The sequence below is a fragment of the Cyanistes caeruleus genome, chromosome 1, assembly GCF_971803275.1.
Source record: "Cyanistes caeruleus chromosome 1, bCyaCae1.hap1.1, whole genome shotgun sequence".
Classification (NCBI taxonomy): domain Eukaryota; kingdom Metazoa; phylum Chordata; class Aves; order Passeriformes; family Paridae; genus Cyanistes; species Cyanistes caeruleus.
In genome coordinates this window covers 15,613,735-15,634,510 of record NC_141701.1, presented here as the reverse complement: position 1 = coordinate 15,634,510, position 20,776 = coordinate 15,613,735, and the positions used below count along the sequence as shown (strand labels likewise).

At 38.7% G+C, this 20,776-nt stretch overlaps 1 protein-coding gene across 9 annotated transcripts in view; it reads right to left on the bottom strand.

Moving 5' to 3' along the window:
* Positions 1 to 20,776, bottom strand: part of TRPS1 (transcriptional repressor GATA binding 1) — a 214,762-nt gene that overhangs the window by 166,815 nt on the left and 27,171 nt on the right. For 4 of the 9 annotated variants that reach the window (XM_086879971.1, XM_086880004.1, XM_086879980.1 and 1 more), the window contains exons 2-3: positions 7,350 to 7,508; positions 3,384 to 4,312 (exon numbers count right to left, since the gene is read on the bottom strand). In XM_086879971.1, the coding sequence (XP_086736097.1) occupies positions 3,384 to 4,312; positions 7,350 to 7,386 (966 nt within the window). In that variant the 5' untranslated portion in view covers positions 7,387 to 7,508. The remainder of the gene's footprint in view (positions 1 to 3,383; positions 4,313 to 7,349; positions 7,509 to 20,776) is intronic. The other 5 variants (XM_086880015.1, XM_086879986.1, XM_086879992.1 and 2 more) reach the window with 2 other exon arrangements.

The window sequence follows — 20,776 nt, the reverse complement described above, 5'->3', positions numbered from 1 at the left end:
CACGTTGACAAAGCCTTACACAGGCTCAAATATCCAGCAAGACAAAGCTGCCTATAGAGATTGATCAATTAACTAAATGTGAAGAAAAAGTAATGGGGGGCACATCAGCAAAAGATCCATTGAACTCACTTCAAATATTATTTTGATAAAAGCTATAAAGCTGATTAACACATTCCCTGGGAATTCAGAGATGTGATAGTGAATGTTTTCTGAAATCTATACTGGCAAGAAAGTTAATCTCCAGAAACTGCTCAGTCATTTTACCCAATCCTATGGAATTTGTTCTAACTCAATGAATCAAAAATCTTTGAAGAGAAAAATGGGAACAAAGAGTACAGGAGATTTTCAACAGAAAATAACATTTTCAAAAAAGACAAGGGAATCTGGTTGGATTAAATACTCATAGCAAGTAAAAATCTGCACAATAGGAATGCCAGAAAGGTTGGATTATTTACACAGTTTCCAGGCAAATCCTCTCCAGGTACTACAAAACACACTCCCAATATCTGAATCCTGTATATGAAGCCAAATGTATATCCCCAGTTTTGCTGACTACACCCCCTAAAGGCTGCATTTAGGATAGGGAGGGTGTTTTTCAGCTGTGGGTGAGGTTTAACTTCACTTCTGTGATACAAGTCCAAAAATGGATTTGATTTCTTTTTCTCAGCCCTCAGCAAAGGGACCACATCCCTAGATCTCTACCGATAGGATAGGAGATACTGTATTTTCCTGCTGTCAGACATTCCCATTGCTTTTTGTTTGCCTTTGTTACAAATGCAAACTATGGGGCTCCATAGCATCCCTCACTACTACAAATCTTTGTATACCATCATCTCCAACTGACTACTGTGAGCCAGAGCAAAGTCAGTCATCTTCATCCTCTGGTTTCTGTGCGCAGTTCCATGGCCTGAGACCATAAATCTATCGATAATTTCCAGCCCAGCTACAACAGAACAGTTTGCTAAGTGCAAGGGGATCAATAAATCAGATCCTAAGCCCAGTTCATTACTATTTCAAGTTAATTACAAAGGAATTATTTTTATTTAGCCCGGTACCTATACAAAATAATAGTGTTAACATGAACAAATTATTCAGGTTCAGTCCCCTCTCATGTCACACAGGAGTTTGACTGAACCAATTTTAACTGGAGTGCCAATCAATACAATTCCTTGTTGTGGCAGGAGATGCCAGCCATTCAGAAGCATGAGAAAAAACCCTCCAAAATGGATATAGGAGTAATAGAAACATGTGTGGGTACAAAGGGGATTTTCAAATGTTCTTTTACTTGGTTTATGAACCTCACAAAGCTGCTATGAATCAGGAGTGGGGGAGGAGAAAGCATAAAAATATTAATCAGTTACTTATCTTCTGACACGTTCTGGATCAACATCTGGTGCCTGTGCAATTGATGAAGTACAGCATTTGCCACAAAAGCTTATTTAATCTTCTATTCCCAAAATGACCAGGAAAAACTATCACCCTTAAAAATTAAGCTTCTCGATACAGGTTTGTTTGGGTTTTTTCAAATAAACAGCCAACATCTATATAGGCTGTCTATTCTATTTTGGAAAATGTTTTTTGTCTGAGAGAAGACTGATCTTAAGTAGATTATCTATGGGCTGCTTCCTACCGCTTTTTGTCTCCCCTGCAGTATCTTACTGCCAGAGTTTAGTAGACAAGTATAGTCTAGGTTCAGCTGTTTTATTTCTCATTCTATAAGTTCAAACTGAGATAGCTCACACATCTGTTTTATTTCTGAGAGCACAGCAAAGGAAAAGCATCCAGCTCATTCTAATCAAGCATAAACTTTCCTATAAATAACTAAGGACCTAACGAAACAATTGTTTGGAGGAAATGAAAGTGTGTTTAGAAATTCAAATTCCTCTATACTGTATGTCTGAGCTGTTCCAGTTTGAATGTTTTCCTGACAGCATGGATCAGTTGCTCTAAGATGCTGTCCCTGGAGTCAGCAAACTGAAACTATAGCAGGAAATCCAGGTATTAACATCATACTTTGTGCTAATTATAAATCATCATTTCACAATCTGACATTATTCACTTATAACCTCTTTTAACTACATCACATATTTGCTTTCTAATCAGAGTTTGACAGGAGAGAGTGTCTGACATGAGAAAGAGATCTTTTAGTAAGACAGCAGTTCAAAGATTGCAGCTCTTACGCATAGTAACGACCTTAGTTTGATTTGCTGTTCCACAAAGAAATTGTAGTTTCTTTAAAAAGAGGAAAAGTTTAAATCATCTGAAAAGCTTACAGTTCCTGACTTCTTTTCTGGTTTTGGTTTCTTTCTTGAAGTTAGATGTTATCCATCTTAACCTGTCCTGCAAAATTTCTTTCCTATACCTGTGGTTTCTGCAAATATAATTAAATATTTTCACCTTTCCACCTTTTTAATATACCCTGGGAGTTTTATCTGGTGATTACTACAATGTTTCCATGTATGAAGTCACTTGAAAATGAATGGACATTTGAGTATGTATTGTATGCAAACTCCATTACTTTGGTTTGATTTTTCTTAAAATCTGAATTTTTGTATTGTATAGCCTACTGAAATATCCTACTGTATCTCTCAGCTCAATACAAAGAATTTTTTGAAATCATCATCAATTTTTTTTAAGTTTAAATTAATTAAATATGAGCTGATAAGGAACTAACAGAGAGTCCATGAAAAACTTTAGATTTCACTCTTTCATGGTAAAAATAAGGTTTTGTTGGTTTTTTTTTTTCCCAGCAGTAGCCATAGTTTTTTTCCTACTTCAATTAGATGAGAATGACTGAGGCAATAATCCTTTTCTTACAGGCTTACTAAATGAAGGACAGCATGGATTACTGTTACTTTTTGAAATGTTTTAAATATCCATTGTGTATCCTGCTTTTCTGGCACTAGACAACTTCCAGCTGCCAAGACTTGCCATTTATTTTATCTTAATAAGGAATCAATAAGCCAAATCTTGACTCCCAGCAGCTGATAATTTAGGATTACATTTTTAATTTCCAGCTGCTGTCTTTTGTCTATCTGGTTGTTATTTTTCATTATTATTTGCTCTTTTCTTTCCGTGACAGTAAATCCTTCAGATATGATTACCAATTCAGCTGTTTGCCTGTTTGCTGAATAAGATCTCTTGCTATTGATTACCATAACGACTAAATCCTACACAGAAATGTCACTGGTCAAAAAGCCCAGTACTGCTCTACTGTACAGCAGACCTGCAGCAAGCCTGGCTAAAATAGACAAAAACGGTTCTAGAGGCTTAAGCAGGTCATATGAGATACAGGAATGACGTAGGTAGGAAAGGCTTTGCAAGATCTGGCTTTCAGCTGAGAAGGCAGCGAGCAGGAGCGGGGAGGCTGGGAGCATACAAACCTGCACATCGTAAGTCCCATTTAATAAGACAGGCCTCTGGGAATTGATGTCCTGCAGTACCCCTGAAAGCACAGTGCGGTTGACTTTCTGGAAGTCTTTGGAGTGGCTGAATTGCACCATGTTGTGGAGAGCCAAAATTTTAGTGTCGAGCTCAGCATCCTGCCTGGTGCGGTTGTGCAGTCCTAGGTGGTACTTGCGGAAGTGTTTGATGAGATCTGTGGGGTCGTTCCCGTAGTAACCATACCCACAGATGTTGCATTTGAAGTCCTGAAGCTCTGGAGACAGAGGCGCTGTATCTGGGTTATCATTTACCAACAAATCTGCTTTTGATTTGTTCAGCCTTAAACCCCCATCTGAAGGCACTTGTGGGTTTTTTGAGGCCATGGGGACCGGGCTCGAGCCTTGGCCATCAGTTTGACCACTTTGCACTTGCACTGTTTCATCTGAAGCTTTTGGCGACAGCCGATGCTCCTCATTTGTCTCTGCTGCATCTCCTGACGGGGTACAGACCACATCTTGGGTGTCATCTGCATCTGATTTTTGAGGAGACTTCAAGGGCTCACAGATTCCCCCAACAGCTGGAGATGAGAAAGCCAGCATATTTCTGTCTGTCACCTCATCATGAGGGAAGGATGGAACATTTCCTCCCTTATTGTGGCTTTCATAATTGAAGCCAGCCTTTTCACTCAGCACTGAGCTTTTCAAGTCCTTTTTAACACTGGAAGATGGCTCTTGGACATGCATGCAAAGTTCCTCCTTGTTACTTAACTCTGCCGCATCACCCTGGTCAGTGTTTTCTTGCATCTGCTCTGCAGAAAACTCCTTCTTCCTTCCAGACTCTTCGCTTTCAGTACCTGTAGACTCAAGGGTCTGTACCTCACCTTCACTAGCAACGTTTCTTAGAGGGGGATTCTTTTTCCGGACCATATCTACCACAGAAAAAGAAACAAGAAAGGGGAAAAAAAAAAAAAAAAGAGAGAAAGAAAAAAGAAAGAAAGGGGGAAAAAAAAAGAAAAAATAACCTATAGAATTATTCAAGATATACAAAATATGTAACAGATTACAAACCTCACACTTTTAAAAGCATTCTGAACTATATGAATATATTGAGTGCATCAACTTTTCATAAAATTTTTATTGAACAGGTTTTTAAACTATGCAGAAAACTTTTTAAAAATTAGCACAGTGAGAATAAAGAGAGAACTGTAAAAAACCTACAAAAACACTTCCATGAAAGCCAGTGAATTACAGGTTTCATTATCTTCTGGGATGATAATGATCTGGCAGGAAGAATTTTAAATGAACACTTCTTTAAAAATAATTTGAAAAACCTAAGGGGAAAAATAAACTTTTGAAGTCTAATGTTCATACACAGTACAGCTACCTATAACATAGCTTTGCAAGAATACACCTAAAAGACATAATCTTAAGAAGAACTTAGACAAGTTATAAGGAAGAGAACAGATTTAGGAGAGTAAGTACTTGAGGTTTCAGAGAAAGTATTTTCCTAAGCAGGTATCAGTTTCTCTAGAGCAAAAGTTTCCCTTCCTACTGCCCATAAACTTCAAACAGGATTATACGGATATTCTAGAGTCTGGCCCCACAGTCCATTATTCATGTAATTAGTTCTATTTGCCAAACAAAGAAAAACTAACTTTATTAGGAAACGCGTTGTCAATAAAACTTTACAGGCCTGGATCCAGACATTTGACATCACTGTGTGGCTGAGCCAGGATCTGCTCTGAAAACACCTGGAATCCACATGGATCTAATCATCCAAACCTTTCTCTGTTCAGTCCTCCTTGCAGGCATAGCCACTACAGCTAAATCTGCAAGTACGCTTCCAGAACCCATTTAAGAAAGCTGAGACAGGACAGCAATAAGGATCAGAGAGAAAGGGGGAGTCTGCCACCAATGAGTTAGCTGCTTTCTGAACAGGGGGGATTATGGAAGGACAAGAAATCACACTATGCAGGTACTAAGTCAAATTCCTCATCCACTTCACCTTCCCCACCCTATTTAAGAGAAAATATATATATGAAACTCCCCTGCTTTCTGCACTGTGTGCTTCTGGATTTAATATTCATCACCAGCTGGGTTGATCCATTTGTGTTCACATGCTAGCTATGGGCAGAAGACAGATGTGCCCCAACTTTTCTAAGCTCTTAATCTTTGCCAATGCTGCATACAAGGATGGATGTTTCTCTTTTCCAAATTGTGTGTGGTCTGGTGGCAGCAGCCGGCAGTACCACATGAGATGTGAGCTACAGACTCAAGTCTGAGCACCCATTCCCAGGCCAGCCCTGGCTGGGCCCTACAGAGACACTGGAGATATATATTGCTCTGCCAAGGGAGGACCACCTGGCAAGTCTGGGAGCAGCACTGATGTGCTCCAAATGGTGCTGTCTCCAGACCTTTGAAAGCCACAGACAACCTTCTCAAAAGAGTACTTTGAGAAGCAAGGCTGGGGACAGAGGTTAAAAATAAAAGAATAGGCATCTGTACATCCTCTTATTTACATCTGTTCCACATGAAAGGGCACTATATGCTCTGTTGATAAAAACAGACAACTTCTTAGGGGAAATGTTCAACTTGTGTCTTGGGCTGGCTCTGTTGTCTTTGCGGTTGAGCTGATCCACAGCCAGCATGGGCTACAGCAAGGCAGCTTTCACACAGAATGGCAGCTCGTGTTACAGAAATTTTGACACTCCGTGTGGTCTTAATAGGTTTCTTAAATGCCTACTGTAATTCCTTACTGTAGAAGACATGTATGCTTGGGAACCAAATGTCTTCTCTTTAATATCAACTACTCCTATCAGGGAACGTATGAACTAAATTGGAGTGTTTTGTCCCCCCAATAACTTCTGAACCATGAAGTCACTCAGAATTCAGAGAAAATAAATATTTGCTGCTGTGGTAAGAGAACTATCACAATATAGACTCAGACTACTAAAACAACATGCACATATATATAATATATAATTCAAGGTATAAAGATAGTCATCAGCCTTTCAGCATTGCTACTTCTCTGTGAGACTCCATGAATGCTCTTGGTTAACACACACTAAAAATATCTGTGAGCATCTCTGGTAGGTGTTCTGCTAAGTATGTACTTTTCTCCTGGTTACACGTCCGAAGCCATTTTTAAAATAACTTCCGTTTAAAAGCAATTCGTGGCAGACGACAGAGAAAGAAGTCTTGGCTGCGCAGTGAAGAAAAATCAGAAATTGAGAAAGTAAACATCATGACTGTTACCTCAGTCAAAATTAAACAACTCTAAATGCAATGTTCTAAAATGTTTTTGTTACAGATATTTTTGGCAGATAAGGAAAGCTTAGAGATTTGCTATCTTCATGACAACTGACAGAAGAGAGTCAGAGAAAAGGACAGAAAAAAAGTCCCTTTAAAGAAAAGAAAAATCTGCACTGTATACAGGCTAACTGGACAGAAGATCTAGCTACTTTAGTCCTAATTTTCCCAATACATTTGTGAGTCTGGGTTGTTAATGGAGGGGGAAAAAAGAAAACTGTATCTGCCTAATGGAGCTTTTTCACGCATACTCTACACTTGGAGAAAGAAAGGAAAGAAGAAAATAACATTGACTTCCTTAAGTTGAATTTAAAAGTATTTTCCCTTCTTTTTTTCTTTTAGCTTTTGAAAAATCATCTGTCATTTATTTGTTTGATATCCACTCAAGGGGACGGTAAGAAAAGACACAGGGATTTTTTTGTTGCAGAAATTCCATCACTATCATTTTTACAGAGACATATTATGTAAATAAAACTACATTTGCAATACTCCTAAATTGAAGAAACCATCCCCTAGCAAGTCATAAGTTAGATACAGAAAGAATATAGCCACTCTGAAATTATTATCTCTAAGACAAATAACAGATTGCACAATGTTTTATTGTGTGCCAAGAACGTTTTCGGTTAACAATTTCACTTGAAAAAATAGATCACATACTTGTAAAATCATACCCAGCATTGACTTCATAAGGCATGTGGCTTTAGAGTGCTTTTTACAATTATTAATTCTATTAGTCAACTAGCAGGCGGGCTAATGCAATTGTCTTAGAAGATGCACGGAAGACACAGAAGACATTTTGAGAGCTGATCTGTATATCTGCAAAACAAAACAAAAAAAAAAGGTTTTCCTTCCTAAATTATGCATTCAAAATATGGTGTTTACTTAAAAACTTTATTATACCTACTGTACATTCCCATGCATCTATTACTGGGCACTATACAGATAGAGTCTACCGTTCTCTGTTTCCCTCAAACATGAGAAATCCCATAGCTCTCTTCTCCTCAGACACACGTGCTCTTGCACACACACCCACTCACACAAAAAGACAAAAAATATCTCAGAGCTAATGTTTACCAAACACAAAGTCTAAAACAAGTTTAAAGTAACTGTTGAAAATGAGCTGTAGAAAGAAAGTCTCTCAAAAATTCACAGGCATCATCATGGGACTGGCCTAATGGGATAGTTAATGGCATCAAAATAACTCCATTAGCAGTTGTAGTTAACCTCTGCTGGCTGCCTTGTGTTCCACTTCAAACAAAATTAGTGGTTTTACTTTCGTTGTTAGCAGGCAACTTCCCACATCTCTACAATGCCATCGCAATAGTAAGCATATTTGTTGGGTGCTAGTAAAGAAGCTAAGTGAAGAACAGGCTTTGGGACTGAACTACCTTTTCATCACTGAAAATAGTGATCTGCCCAAAATAAAAGAATTACTAAGCCTGATGTGAATGAAAGGACTTCTCGAGCTGAGGGAATTTTGGATAAGGCCCAGGTTGCAGCTATATGTACTTTCCCTCAAAAACAGCCAAGGCTACTCTATGTGATTCATACATCTGCAGACTTCTGTTCAACAGTCACTCACATCAGTTTATCCCTGGAAACAAAAACCTCTGCTAAAATCAGTTTGTAATTCAGGATAATGAATTACCATAGTGACTACCGTACTTCTTAAAAAAAAAAAAAACAACAACAACAAAAAAAACCAACGAATTCTGGTAATCAATAGTTTCTTAAGAGTGGTGAAGATAATGGCTAATTACCTGCTGATCACCAGTTCCCCAGCGGGTCATTGTTGTTGCTCATTACTTTTACTGAATGTGATGGTTTGTCATCAAAGCCTATTGCAACAGAATGGTTGTTGCCTGGTGCTTGGTCTGCAGGTTTAGGTCAGATCTTAGTCATATGCTCTTTTTAACAGAATAATCCATCTAGAAATGTGTTTGAATTTTATGAGATGCCACTGACTAATCTTTGTATAAGTAGATGCACAAGCAGACCAAGAACAAACTGAGTCAAGGGTATATGAAGACTGATATTATCAGTCAATACGCTGCAGCAACAAAAAGTTAAATGAAAATACACATTTATATTCAACAGGCTCAAGTAGGACACCTTTGTTAAGGGATAGTAAAATTAATACTTTTACACTCATATATATTACACACCCACACAAAGACATATAATGCACATAGAGCGCTTGAACATCAATCATTTTCCCAGAATAATGCAGCAAAAAATCATTAACTCTCAGTGTCTCAGCTTAATATATGTGTAATACTTACCTATCTCACAGGAGTGTTGTGAGGCTTAATTAATTAGTGACTGTAAAGCACTTTGTGATCCTCTAATGAAAGGTGCTACATAGCACAAAGTATTATTAAAATCATTAGGACCACAAAAAAGCCCCGTGGAATTCCAGCCTACACTGTCTGTTGGGGTTGGGAGTGATTTTATTATTAAAAGGAGACCATCAGACTAATTTTCATAATTTTTTCAAGATTTTTTCCCCCTTTGCTGTTGTGATAGCACGTTAGTAACTAGAAATTTAATCTTTATCATCTTAATAACATACACTCATGCAGTTTGTTACTGCGGGGCTAGAGAAGAGATCAGGGCTTTTGGCATTCATCTGGCTTTCCCTTTTAAGAAAAAAAAAAAAAAAAAAGAGATTGAGAGACATATTTTGACACCTTCCCACACTCCACTCCAGCAGGACAGCCGATCATGTGAGATCGCAGGATACTTGCTATAGCTGCATGGGAAAATAAGGCTGTGGTTTTAATTTCTCTCCTTTTTAGACTTCTTTTTATTTCACAAAAGAAAAAAATAAAAAAGAAAGAAAGAAAGAAAGAAAGAAAAAAAAAAAAGAAAAACAGGAAAAAAAAAACCAAGACACAAAACAAAACCCAGTTTATTACACATAAATAGACTACAAAGACTGTCTGCTGTTCTTCATATAAAAACCCCGAAGTGTTCAAAGTGCCGGCTTCTATCAAGCACATAAAGTCCTAATCAATCTGGAGCCTCCTCCCTACTCTCCATACAACAATCGAGCAGCTGTAAGGCACACGAGCTCCGAAGCCAGCAAGCTCCTGTTTGGAGAGACTGAATTTCTGGGAAAGCATCTCTGCGGCGGGCTCCGTCCCTGGGGAGCCGCCCGGCACCCAGCCCTCCTGGGCAGCCTGTCCCGCCGGGCTGGCCCAGACCTGTGCACAGCACAACCAGAAAGTTAACAAGCTCATTAGTACAGCCCACAATTCAAAGACCTGCCGTGTTTTCTAATTTAAGCGTTTTTTAAAAAGTATTAAAGAATCTGTAAATGACACTGGAGACTCCAGATGAAATTGCTGCCCTCACTGAAAATTAGATTACATTAGATGCAAACTACCCCAGACTCAGACACAGTGGCAGAGGACTGGCCAAAGCTGCTGCCCTTCTACCTTCCCTTGTAGACACCTGCACAATTAAAGGACTGAAAAGAGATATGTACGGCTTCACATCCCCACCATCTCCGGCTGGGACACGGAGCAGGGGGAAGTCACACACGATGCTTCTCTCCCACTTTTGCTCGTGGCTGTCAGAGCAAGCCTGCCAGCAAACAACCAACAACACATGGCCCTCCCTAACTTTTCTCTGCTGAGAAGGGAAGGAAAGAACAACCCCTTTTGTGAAAGGAACCCAAGAGTCAGGCCCTAAACCATGGGAGGGCAGAATAAGCTTAATGACAAGCAACTGCCTCTTCAACAAGACCACCTCCTCTCTGCTTTGGCACAAGTGTCTTCATACACCATACAAGACAGAAAATGTCACAGCTCTAAGGAACTGACAAGTTAATTCCAAAGGAGTTTCTAATCTATACATGTTTTTCTGCAAGCCCTCAAGCTGCATATCCACTCTTTCCTTCCTGAAATTGCTAAGGTATAACATGATTCCTCGTATCCATAAAATTAGGCAGGATCAGACATTGTTATTGGACAAAATGCATCTGTTTGATATTTTACACTCCACATGCTCCACTGAAATTATGATAGTTCCATCAATCTAAAAAGTGTAAAGAGAAAACCATGCCTTAAAAGTTGCGTTAGAGAACAGTATTATAGCAAAACACTCTTGTTTTTTCTCCTCCTCTCCTACTCTTTTGCATTTTCAGGCTCTTCAGTTTAGCCCCTGATCACCAATTTGCCAACGGCTGTTTGTAATTTTTTTTCCCCACAAAGTCTACAACAAAGAGACGTGAAAAGAGCTTTGGTCTGTTCAAGCTTGCTCCTTCCCATTTACATTTACTTTCCCAACATCGATCGTTTTCAAATCTCTAAAGGTGCACTTTTGGACATCTTAAATCCTGTTCAGCTACAAAGTGCCATCACCTTCAAACAACTCTCATCACATAAATCTCTTATTAATTCACATTGAATTAATTCACAATGATCTTTTCCTATTACCTTATGCTTCAGAGCACAGCACACATCAGTAGTCATCTACCCACTAGAATAAATCTAACCTTTTCTATGGGTATAAAGCAGACACTTGGTCATTTCAATAGAGTTTAGGAATGGCATTTCAACATAGATTGTTTAAGCCAACTTCCAGGCATTTATTTCATTTTAAGCTCACTCCAGGGGTAATCACACAGACACTTTCAGGAGAAACTGAAGTCAAAAGGTGATGTGTCTAAAGAGGTGACATCAAGGAGAATTTTATGCTATCACATTTTATGCAACCAAAATGAAGAACTCCAAAACTGGTTTTATTTACAAGTTCCTGAGTACAGCAGGTTGCTGCTCTGCATTTCTTACTGGCCTGCTGCAGACAGCTTGTTCCTACCTGCCCTCCACTGCCACCCATCCAGGATGGGAGAGCCCAACAAGGCAAGATTCACTTTGGCCTTGCTTCCAATCAAGTACCCAAAAGCACTCTGTACACATGACAACTAATTAAAACTCAACAAAGCTTGTGGAACAGGAAAAGTAACATCACTGCCATTTTATGGATAAATAAAATTATCTACAGAGAAATGAAAAATTCAAAGGTGGCGCGCAGGCAGAGCTCCTGGCTAGTTACTGAACCTGGGTTCTCTAGATGTCCAGGCCCATATCCATCTCCTGTATGTATTTCAGCAAAGAAAGCATCACCCTAGCACTTGGCAAAAGGCCAAGATCCTATAATTTAATAAGGTACAGAAGGAGCATCTCATGCAAAAAATCTAAGTGCCCCAATTTATCATGACAGTTATGGGATAAGCTGACATTTTATTTGTATGTAAATTAGTCTCCAAAACAGCATTAAAAGGCCGCACTTTCAGAGAATATTATGCCTTTGCTTCTCTGTTCTGCATTTATCTAAACTCAGCTTTGTATATTAAAAGTATTTTAATTTTTATGTATTGATGCTGCTTTGCATGCTCCCCAATCTACTGTTATTGCACCACGGAGAGAATCCAGTCTGATTTGCTTACTGCAACACAGTAACTGGCTTCTGCCAGGACTGACACCTCCTATGAGAGCCTGCCTGCCATCCCCTCAGAATCTTCTGGTTATTCTATCAATTATCTGTTGTAACACTTTATAGGATGCAGAACATTCCCTATTAGATGAAACCAGAGGTCCATTTAGTCTGGTGTTCTCTTCTGGAGATAACAGATCCTTCAAAGAAGGTTCAGCTGCATTTGGATAGAATCACCTACTTCTGTGAAAAATACATTGCTCCTAATCCTCAATGCTTATGACAGACTTTCTGAAGAGTAAGAGGGTTTGTAGGGCTTAATTATCTCTCAACATTTTACATTTTGTTTTTAAGGAAGTCTTATATATATCCCCACATCCAATAAAGGTGACCAGTATCTATGTCAACATCACAACAATCCTGGTATCAGTGACATCTTGTAGCTCCCACTCTACAATCTAAATCTGAAAAAAAGAAAAAAAAAAAAGGAAACATTTTAAGTGTTTAGAGCTTTTTTCCCAGTGGAGTAGATTTTTCCCTCAATCTACTAGCAAGAATCAAAGACCCCTGGGCTCTGGGCACATCTATCACATCCCCACTGTTCATCCTGTCTTTAGGGCAAGCAACCACTGTCTTGTCAAACTCTTCTAGTAGGTGTGGCAATCTCATATGTTTCAATTTCTTTCCAGCCTGAGTAAACTCAGTGTTCTCTGTAATCCAAACGTTCTTTGAAGACAATAGGAGTTTAGGGTTTGCAAATGACTCAGAACTGAATCTAAGTTGAGTGTACTGGCAGAGGCAAGCACAGTGCTACCTTGAGATGAAGAGTGAGGAAAGAAGGTGACCTCCTGGCTCCTAGGCAAGAACAATCAGGAGTGGGTACAAGAAATGACTCATTTGTTCTTTTGCATTAAGAATACAATGGACTGATCCTATTTCCCTTGAAGGTAATGGCAAAAGCCCCATTGACTTCAAGAGAAGCAAATCTGGGGTGTGCTGTCCCTTTCTGCCAGGTGAGGTCTGTGATATGAGAGAAAAGCATCAGAGTTCCCTTGCCCAAAACCTCAGTCAAATGGAACCATAAATTACTTGGGAGAAGAGGAAAAGATTCAAGGGAGATAGAGGATGGTTTTGGCTAGCATTCCAGAAAAGTTCACATAATTTTGTTTCCAACTAGAGGCAAAATCCTCCCATTTGAAACAGGGTTGAAATTTCAGAAACTGGGAAGGAGGTGGAAGTCTACAGCCTAGACCTAAAACAGTAACATTAAATCATCACCAGAGAGGGCATTATTGTAGTGCTTTTACAGCCAGACCAGAACCAAGATAAACACAAGTTTGAAAAAATGGCCTTAATCTTCTTTTTTTCTTTTTTTTTCTTTTTCTTTTTTTTTTCTTTTTCTTTTTTTTCTTTTTCTTTTTAAAAAAAAATTGGCAAGGGTTTCCAGACACAAGTTACATAGGTAAGAGAGGGCAACCAAGGGCAACCGGAGTTGAGCCCACATACATCAAAGCAGACTCAGGCTTTGGGTACCTATCCAAACTGAGCCTTCAAAGGTTCTGATGTTGCCCTATTGTTTAGCTTGAATCTTGTCTAAGCTTGTTTGGGAGAACCCACATTCAGAAGTATGGAAAAGGGAAAAAGAACACACATTTTCCAAACTGTGATTGCAAAACAAAACAAAAAAATGTAAATCTACATGCTGCAGGGTAATACTGGTAAGCGTGGCTAGCTATTGTTGCTCCATGCTTTTCAATTTCCATATATTAGCATTCATTGCCGACATTATTAAATCCAAAGTTATTTGGATGCTTTGATCAGCAAATTGAACCTTGAGTCCATATATGATGTACCTATATTCACATAAAGTTTACAAAACTATTGTATTTCCCTATTTTTACTTTTTTCCCCCCACATGCTGTGAGTTTCCATATATCCCACAGCCATACATTCCAAACACAGACTATTTTATTTAGTAATTTATTCAAGAATTTAGATAAAAAGAAAAGCAATGGAAATTGTTTGGCAATCTCTATATAAACAGTTTTTATACATTTGGGTTGAATCATGCAGCAATCGCTCATCTTGACATGCCTGTGACAGATAAAACTTTCATCACCAATATGCCCTCTTGACTTAGAGATCAGGATACAGGGGATCCATATTACAAAATCTCTTTTACCGTTCATGGCTATAACATAAATTAAAATCACATTAAACATAAGCAAGTCAGAATTTTGGCACTGTTTTTCCACTCAGCACAAATAACCCCACTCTCCATTGTGAATGGGAGAGAAACAACAGCAGTGGCAACCACAACAAAAGAGTGGATTGTGTGTTCCCTACACAAAACAGAAAGCTGTGCCTATTCAAGAAATCTTGGCCATTTGTCAGAAATTACAGAACTGATGTTGGAGCCCAATATTAGCTCCAGCCAAAGCAGTGGTGAATTACCTTACCTTTCAAATCATCCCTATTAACAAGGAAAGACTCTCTTACAGCACATATCATATGGTCTTCACGCAGACTGAGAAACAGAGCCACTTTCTTAAAAAAAACAAAGTAAAATACATTTTTAAAAAAAGACCAAAGTGAATGCAAATGGATTCACTCTGAGTGGTTTGTCTATTATTTGCCCTTTTTATCTCTTATTTTTCTTTTGAAGCTGAGAAATTAAGTGAAATGCTGATGAGAAAGCTAGTCTTACAGCGCTTCCACCTTAATAATTTGTTAAAAACGCCTTTAAAACAGTAGTATTTTTCCGACAGCCGTAAGAATTGAGTACAGGCATTCACTGATGAGTATGATTTCTGTTTTACCCATTTCAATTCTGGTCGGAAAAGGGGGAAGGAGGGTGCAGAATAAGAAGACTCCTTGATACTCTGCTGATGTGGCTTTGCAGCAGCTTCATGAGTGCTGGCAACCCTTTAAAACTGGCAAGGGATGCCAGCGCCAGCCTGCTGACTGCTGGATGAATATATATAGTGCAAATAATGCTGTTCTTGAATCAGTTTTTCCCAAACTCCCACATAAACTTTCCATGGGAAAATCTCATAATGCCTGCATAAGTGATTTTATGAATCTAGCTTTCAGCTTTTGATAGAAGATTTCTTATGCTACTGGCTTTGATTCTTTATTGCACAAAGGGGTGGTGCCAAAAGCCCTCACATTAGCCTGGACCATACAGACATAAGAAATTTAATTTAAACGTCAGTAATCTGCCAGGATCATAAAACACATACAAAAAAAGATTTAATTTTTTTTTTTTCCCTGAGAGGTAAATATGTAATTTCAGAAACACAAGTACAACATAGGTGGCAGAATCTGCACGCAGCAACATATAGACAGAAACTAAAACTACCAATGAGAGTAGAAATCTTCAGTCTGCAGAGACAAACAGAAGTGAACAGCTTTTATTCCTATTGAAGAACAGTTTTATTCCTACTGAAGATATTTTTTGAAGTTGGGCACTATATTTCTTTTCCAGCAATAATGCACTGTATTTCTTTTCCAGCAATAATGCACCTAAATGTTCCCTAAAAATATATATATAACTATCTCTCTAAAGTGTCAGAGAGGTACAACCACAGATTACACTAATATTTCCATTCTCAAAAATCCCCTGTACGCAAGCAAGTCTTACCACATTGCTCCTGTCTTCCTCCTCAGAGCTGCTTACATGCCACCTCAGTTTCCAATTCGGTACCTCACCAGTTTTAAGAAATATCCAGCAATGATGTTAGGCTGATTTTTTGTACTGGGATGTCTCCCACAAAACGTGAAAGCTTTTGTCCTGTTTTCACTTATAAAGAAAGCAACTAGTAAAGCAACTTCTGGGTTCACTGGCACTTTGGAGTCTAAAAAAAGTCCCAAAACTACTTTCAGAGGCTACAACAGCAACTTCTTTGAAGTAATGTTGCAACTTGTGCAAAGGAATTTGGGATGTACCTGAGATCTGAAGGTGCGGGCTACAAATTAACACAGCCAATTAGGTGGAGAAACTGAGAGTCCAACACGGATGGGGTGAGATAACCACAACTGAATGAAAGGATGGTCAAATGTGAGCCAGTTGGCTGAGTACAGGTCATGTCATTCTGCTCATCTAGCTGCTGCCCATCAATGTATGTTGCTGTTTGCTCTCTGCATGACAATCAGTCCAAGCTAGGGCTGCTTCTAATTTTGCAGTCTAGGAATAGCTGCAGAACATTCACAACTGTTTTTTCAAACAAGAGATAGATGTTTCATCCACATATCAGCATGCAAATTCTTCCTAAAATGGCACTAGTCAAGAGTAAATAATTACTCTTGTAACAGTTTCATCTGATAAATAACAAAATGTAAGGTTGCAAAAGTTATCTTTGTACCATTAAGAATCAGGAGAGAGTCCAACTTCTAAAATTACTTGATTAACTGATAAAGGACCCAAAAACTGTGACAATTCTGTAGAGAATGTTTCACAATAGATGTAGTAATTCTTTAGGGATTAGTATTAGCTATAAATTTCTTACCCCCTGAAATCTGGTACAACCGGATTTATACAGCAAAGATGCCTTCCTTTGAAGAATACGAAGATGAAATCAGAGCCAATTAAATTTAAGCATCTCTTAAACAATTCTTTTGTTAAGCAGTATGTATTGAAAGAATAAGAATACATGAGAGAAATTAGAAATTATCTTCATAATTTGGCCGTGGCTTCTCTTCTTGTGAGTAATGAGAACAGCGCAAGATCACAGATAAAAACCTCAACGTCATAAGACATGCATACAACCATTGTATGCAGATATGAGCATATATATGCATATGTGACCTAAAGAACAGAGACTGCAGTAAACCAATGTATTTGTGAAGTACATGGTACTTGGGTCTTCTCCAGCATCAAAATCTACTGATTGAACCAAACATAGACTCGAGTCTCTCTTTTTAAAAGAATAACCTCATTATCACTGAATCCCATATCATCTTGATAGGCCTTGGCCTATTAATAGAAATATAATTACTCTTTATGACTCCCAGATCTCGAGAAGAAATTTGATTTCCCATCCTATTACACCCTAAATTCTTGAAGCTCTGGATCTCCTTTGAGTCTAAAACAAAAATACCCAACAGCTCCGCTCATACCCTCACGCTTCATTCGCCCACAGTGGAGTCCACGTGTAGCTCCCATTCTGCCTGCTCACAAGATGGCACGCTTGTCTCACACCAGCTGCACGAGTCTGGATTACACTCACAGCCCCAAGGATAATTAAAGGTTAGGCATGGAGGTGGCAGCAATACGCTCCCACAGCACCAACAGCACCGGCAGGGCTGCAGGTCTGTGCCGTGGTGCCTGGAACACCGCGCAGGCACTGACCTGCTGCTCCTCGCTTCCCCAGCTCAGATGTGGGAAACAGTGGGGGCTTGGAAGCTGCAAACCCCAGAAGAAAAAAACATGGCTCCTTAAGCCCAAACTGAACTTTATCTACGTAGAACTCTACTGGCCTCTGAGCTAAAGGGGACTTGAGTAATTCACAAGTACACTGTAATCTGGGCAACATACACACTTGATTAGACTAAAATTACTGAAAATTATCGTCTCCCTTGCATCTTTCTAACAGCTTGACATATCAATGCCTAATGTCTCATTACACTTCAGTTTGAATCATGACTGTAAATCACTGGAAATACACAAAAAGATTGAGACATAGTATTTGGGTTAAAAAAAAGAGAGACTGGACATTAGAAACTTCATGAAAATACTAAAATCAGCAACAGAAACATCATATAAACTGAGAAATGGCAAGTCTACTGGAGGTAGTAGAATAAAGACCCCATGCTTCACTCATCACAGGAAGAGTTAAAATTCATTCAGATTTAAAGAAATATCCGTTTTTCTTTTTTTCTTTTCTTTAAAGCCATATGTGGGTAATAGAAACAATAGGAACATAGGAATATTATTGTAACTGTTGATTTCATTCACATTCACTATAGAAGAGCTACAAAAACAGAAAAGATACCACCTTTTACTTCAACTGCAGAAAGAGCGCATAAAGTCAGGAACTTTTGTTTACATGGCAGGCAAGTACACATTTAATTGTACACACAGGCCCTCAAGTGTCCTGCATCCTTTATACAGGTAAGCAGCTGCTAATAATTTTCTGCAGATCACTGCACTTTGCTCTGAATTCACAACATCACAAGAAAATTTGATCTGTGAACCCAGCAAAAACGAAATACATCTTAGGCGTAGGCTTAGGCTACATCTTAAGTATGTGACCACTGTAACTCGGGTTCAAGAAGTGAGGAAATGTCAGTGGTTCAGGCATCAAGATGAGCAAAAGGAAGACCATGTGCAAGCTCACACTGCCATAGCAATGCTCTGCAAGCTGAAAACAGTGAAGCCACATGAAAGCATCAGGCACTTCTCACTGCCAGTTAAACTGCTTCCTGTAATTATAAATATACAAAGGTTAAAGTAAAAAAAAATATTACAATGCACTGATAGAAAATGAATTCTCAAATACTCAAAAGATTAATCAACAACAGTCTATCAGCATAAGATACTGTGGCAACACTCAGCATTTCTAAAGCAGACAGCCTGGCACTTTATTTGCTTTGCTACATGAGAAAAATCCAACATCAGATCGTGGGTGCATCCCAACTGTGGGATACTCTTCTGCAGCTCCCAGCTCCAAATGCTCACACTGGCAACATCCTGACTATGCATTAGAAAATCTGGTTTGGCACCACTCTCCAAATCATTTTGGACCCCATCAGTAGAAACTCAAGCGAACAGACAAAACGCAACGTGCGCCATCCAGCAGATGAGAATTGCCGAGTCTGGTCTGCAGGAGACAATCAGCAACTGCTCAGCGCTGGCTTATGCTTCCAACAAGCACTCCACCTTTCAGCAATACTGAAGAGACACTTTCTGCTCTAGTTATAAAGGCATTTTTTCAGTATTTTATTTTTTTTTTTTCTTTTGCTCCTTAAATAGAATAATAGATGATTAAAATAGAAAGGCAGACCTATGGCTAGGCAAGTAAACATGGTCTCATAATTTCCTTTCTGTCCATAGAAAATCAACATTGTACACTAATCACTCCCACTCCAAAACAGCCATATCACAGCTATGTTTACACTGTTTTTGTAACACTCATCAAGAAGCTAGCCTGGCCCTGAGGCCAAATGACAAAGCAGAGACTGAAACTCCTCTACACTATTCTCAAGTCACTTCTTTCCATTTGAACTAGTCCATCAGTGTCTGAAAGTTTCATTTCAAACAGCTGCATCACAGATGAACTAACAAGACAAATACTCAAGTGTTTATACAGAAAATACTAAGGAAACTGAATGATAACAAAAGGTTCATGGTATCTTCTATCTAGAGAAGTGCAGAGATACACAGAAAACTACTGAAAATTGTATTGAACGTGGGAATGAAAACTCATTAACAGAGAGTGAAGAAGGAAAAAAACCAAAAAAAATACAGTTGCAGACAACAAATATAAACCAGTCCAAATCGCATTTTCAAAGGCCTTATGTCTTTGGCAAAAATTTGAGCATTAACAGGTAAGTAATGATGTTACAGATGATACTGCATTAAGAAAACCATTTAAAAATGTTCAAGAAAAATTCATTTTAATGAAAATTAATGAAGATATGGAAGATGTAGCTCTTCTCTTTATGGACATGTGAAGTGCAGCTCATTTAGACTAGAAACACAATTGCTAGCAGCAGGTAAACATTAGGGAGGGAAAAGCTTAGGATCCAGTTGGCATAAGAACAAATAGACTAGCCATGATTAACTTTGGGATGAAAATGAGAAGGAAGGGTTTTAACTGACAAAGCAGTGAGGCTATGAAACATCCTTCCACCAGACGCTGTCAAGGCAAAAAACTCTACCTAATTTTAGGATAAAGGTGGGTCACTTCATAAAAAGGATTACATACTGTGGCTGATGTTCAAAGAGCTACCCATTGCTCACAATTCCCACAGAACTTCAGGACAACATACACAAATCCATTTTTCAGGGTACGCACAGCCTTACCACTATTCCTTAAGAATATACATGCCAAGGGCACTGTTTCCTCAAAAGCAGTTGGGGTGAAAGTCACTCTTTGTCTCTATCATTTTTGTTTTAAATTTTTTATTTTCATTGTGACTTTCTGCATTCCCTTTAAGGTCAATAGCTTTAAAAACACAATAGCTTTATCTTCTGCAGTCAAACAAAATACAAGATACGTATTACTTACTTGGGCAGCAGGAACTTACTGTAACATTATAAACCTTTTGTGAAAAAAGCCATCCTTTCTATCGATTGTCTTACCGGTCACTTGAGTGTCTGACTGTGCCGTTCAAGCAGGCATTCCACATTCTTTTGGTATTTTGAAGGCAGTTTAGTAATTAAAAGTGCAACGAGAAAGCAATTCTCGAGCCCTCTACATAGGTTTCACAAAAGACACACCCAGAGTTGCCAACACTGCTTTGCCAGAAGAATCTAACAGAGATACATTTAAAAGTGGGAAAAGAAATATGGATAAAGTTCTTTTCAGTAAATTGTGCACAAAGTCTGAGTAGGACTCGGATACAAAAAGAATCTGTAGAGATCTGATAGAGATTGATGAATAAAGTTCAGACATTTTGAGACTACACCTTGCTGGTCA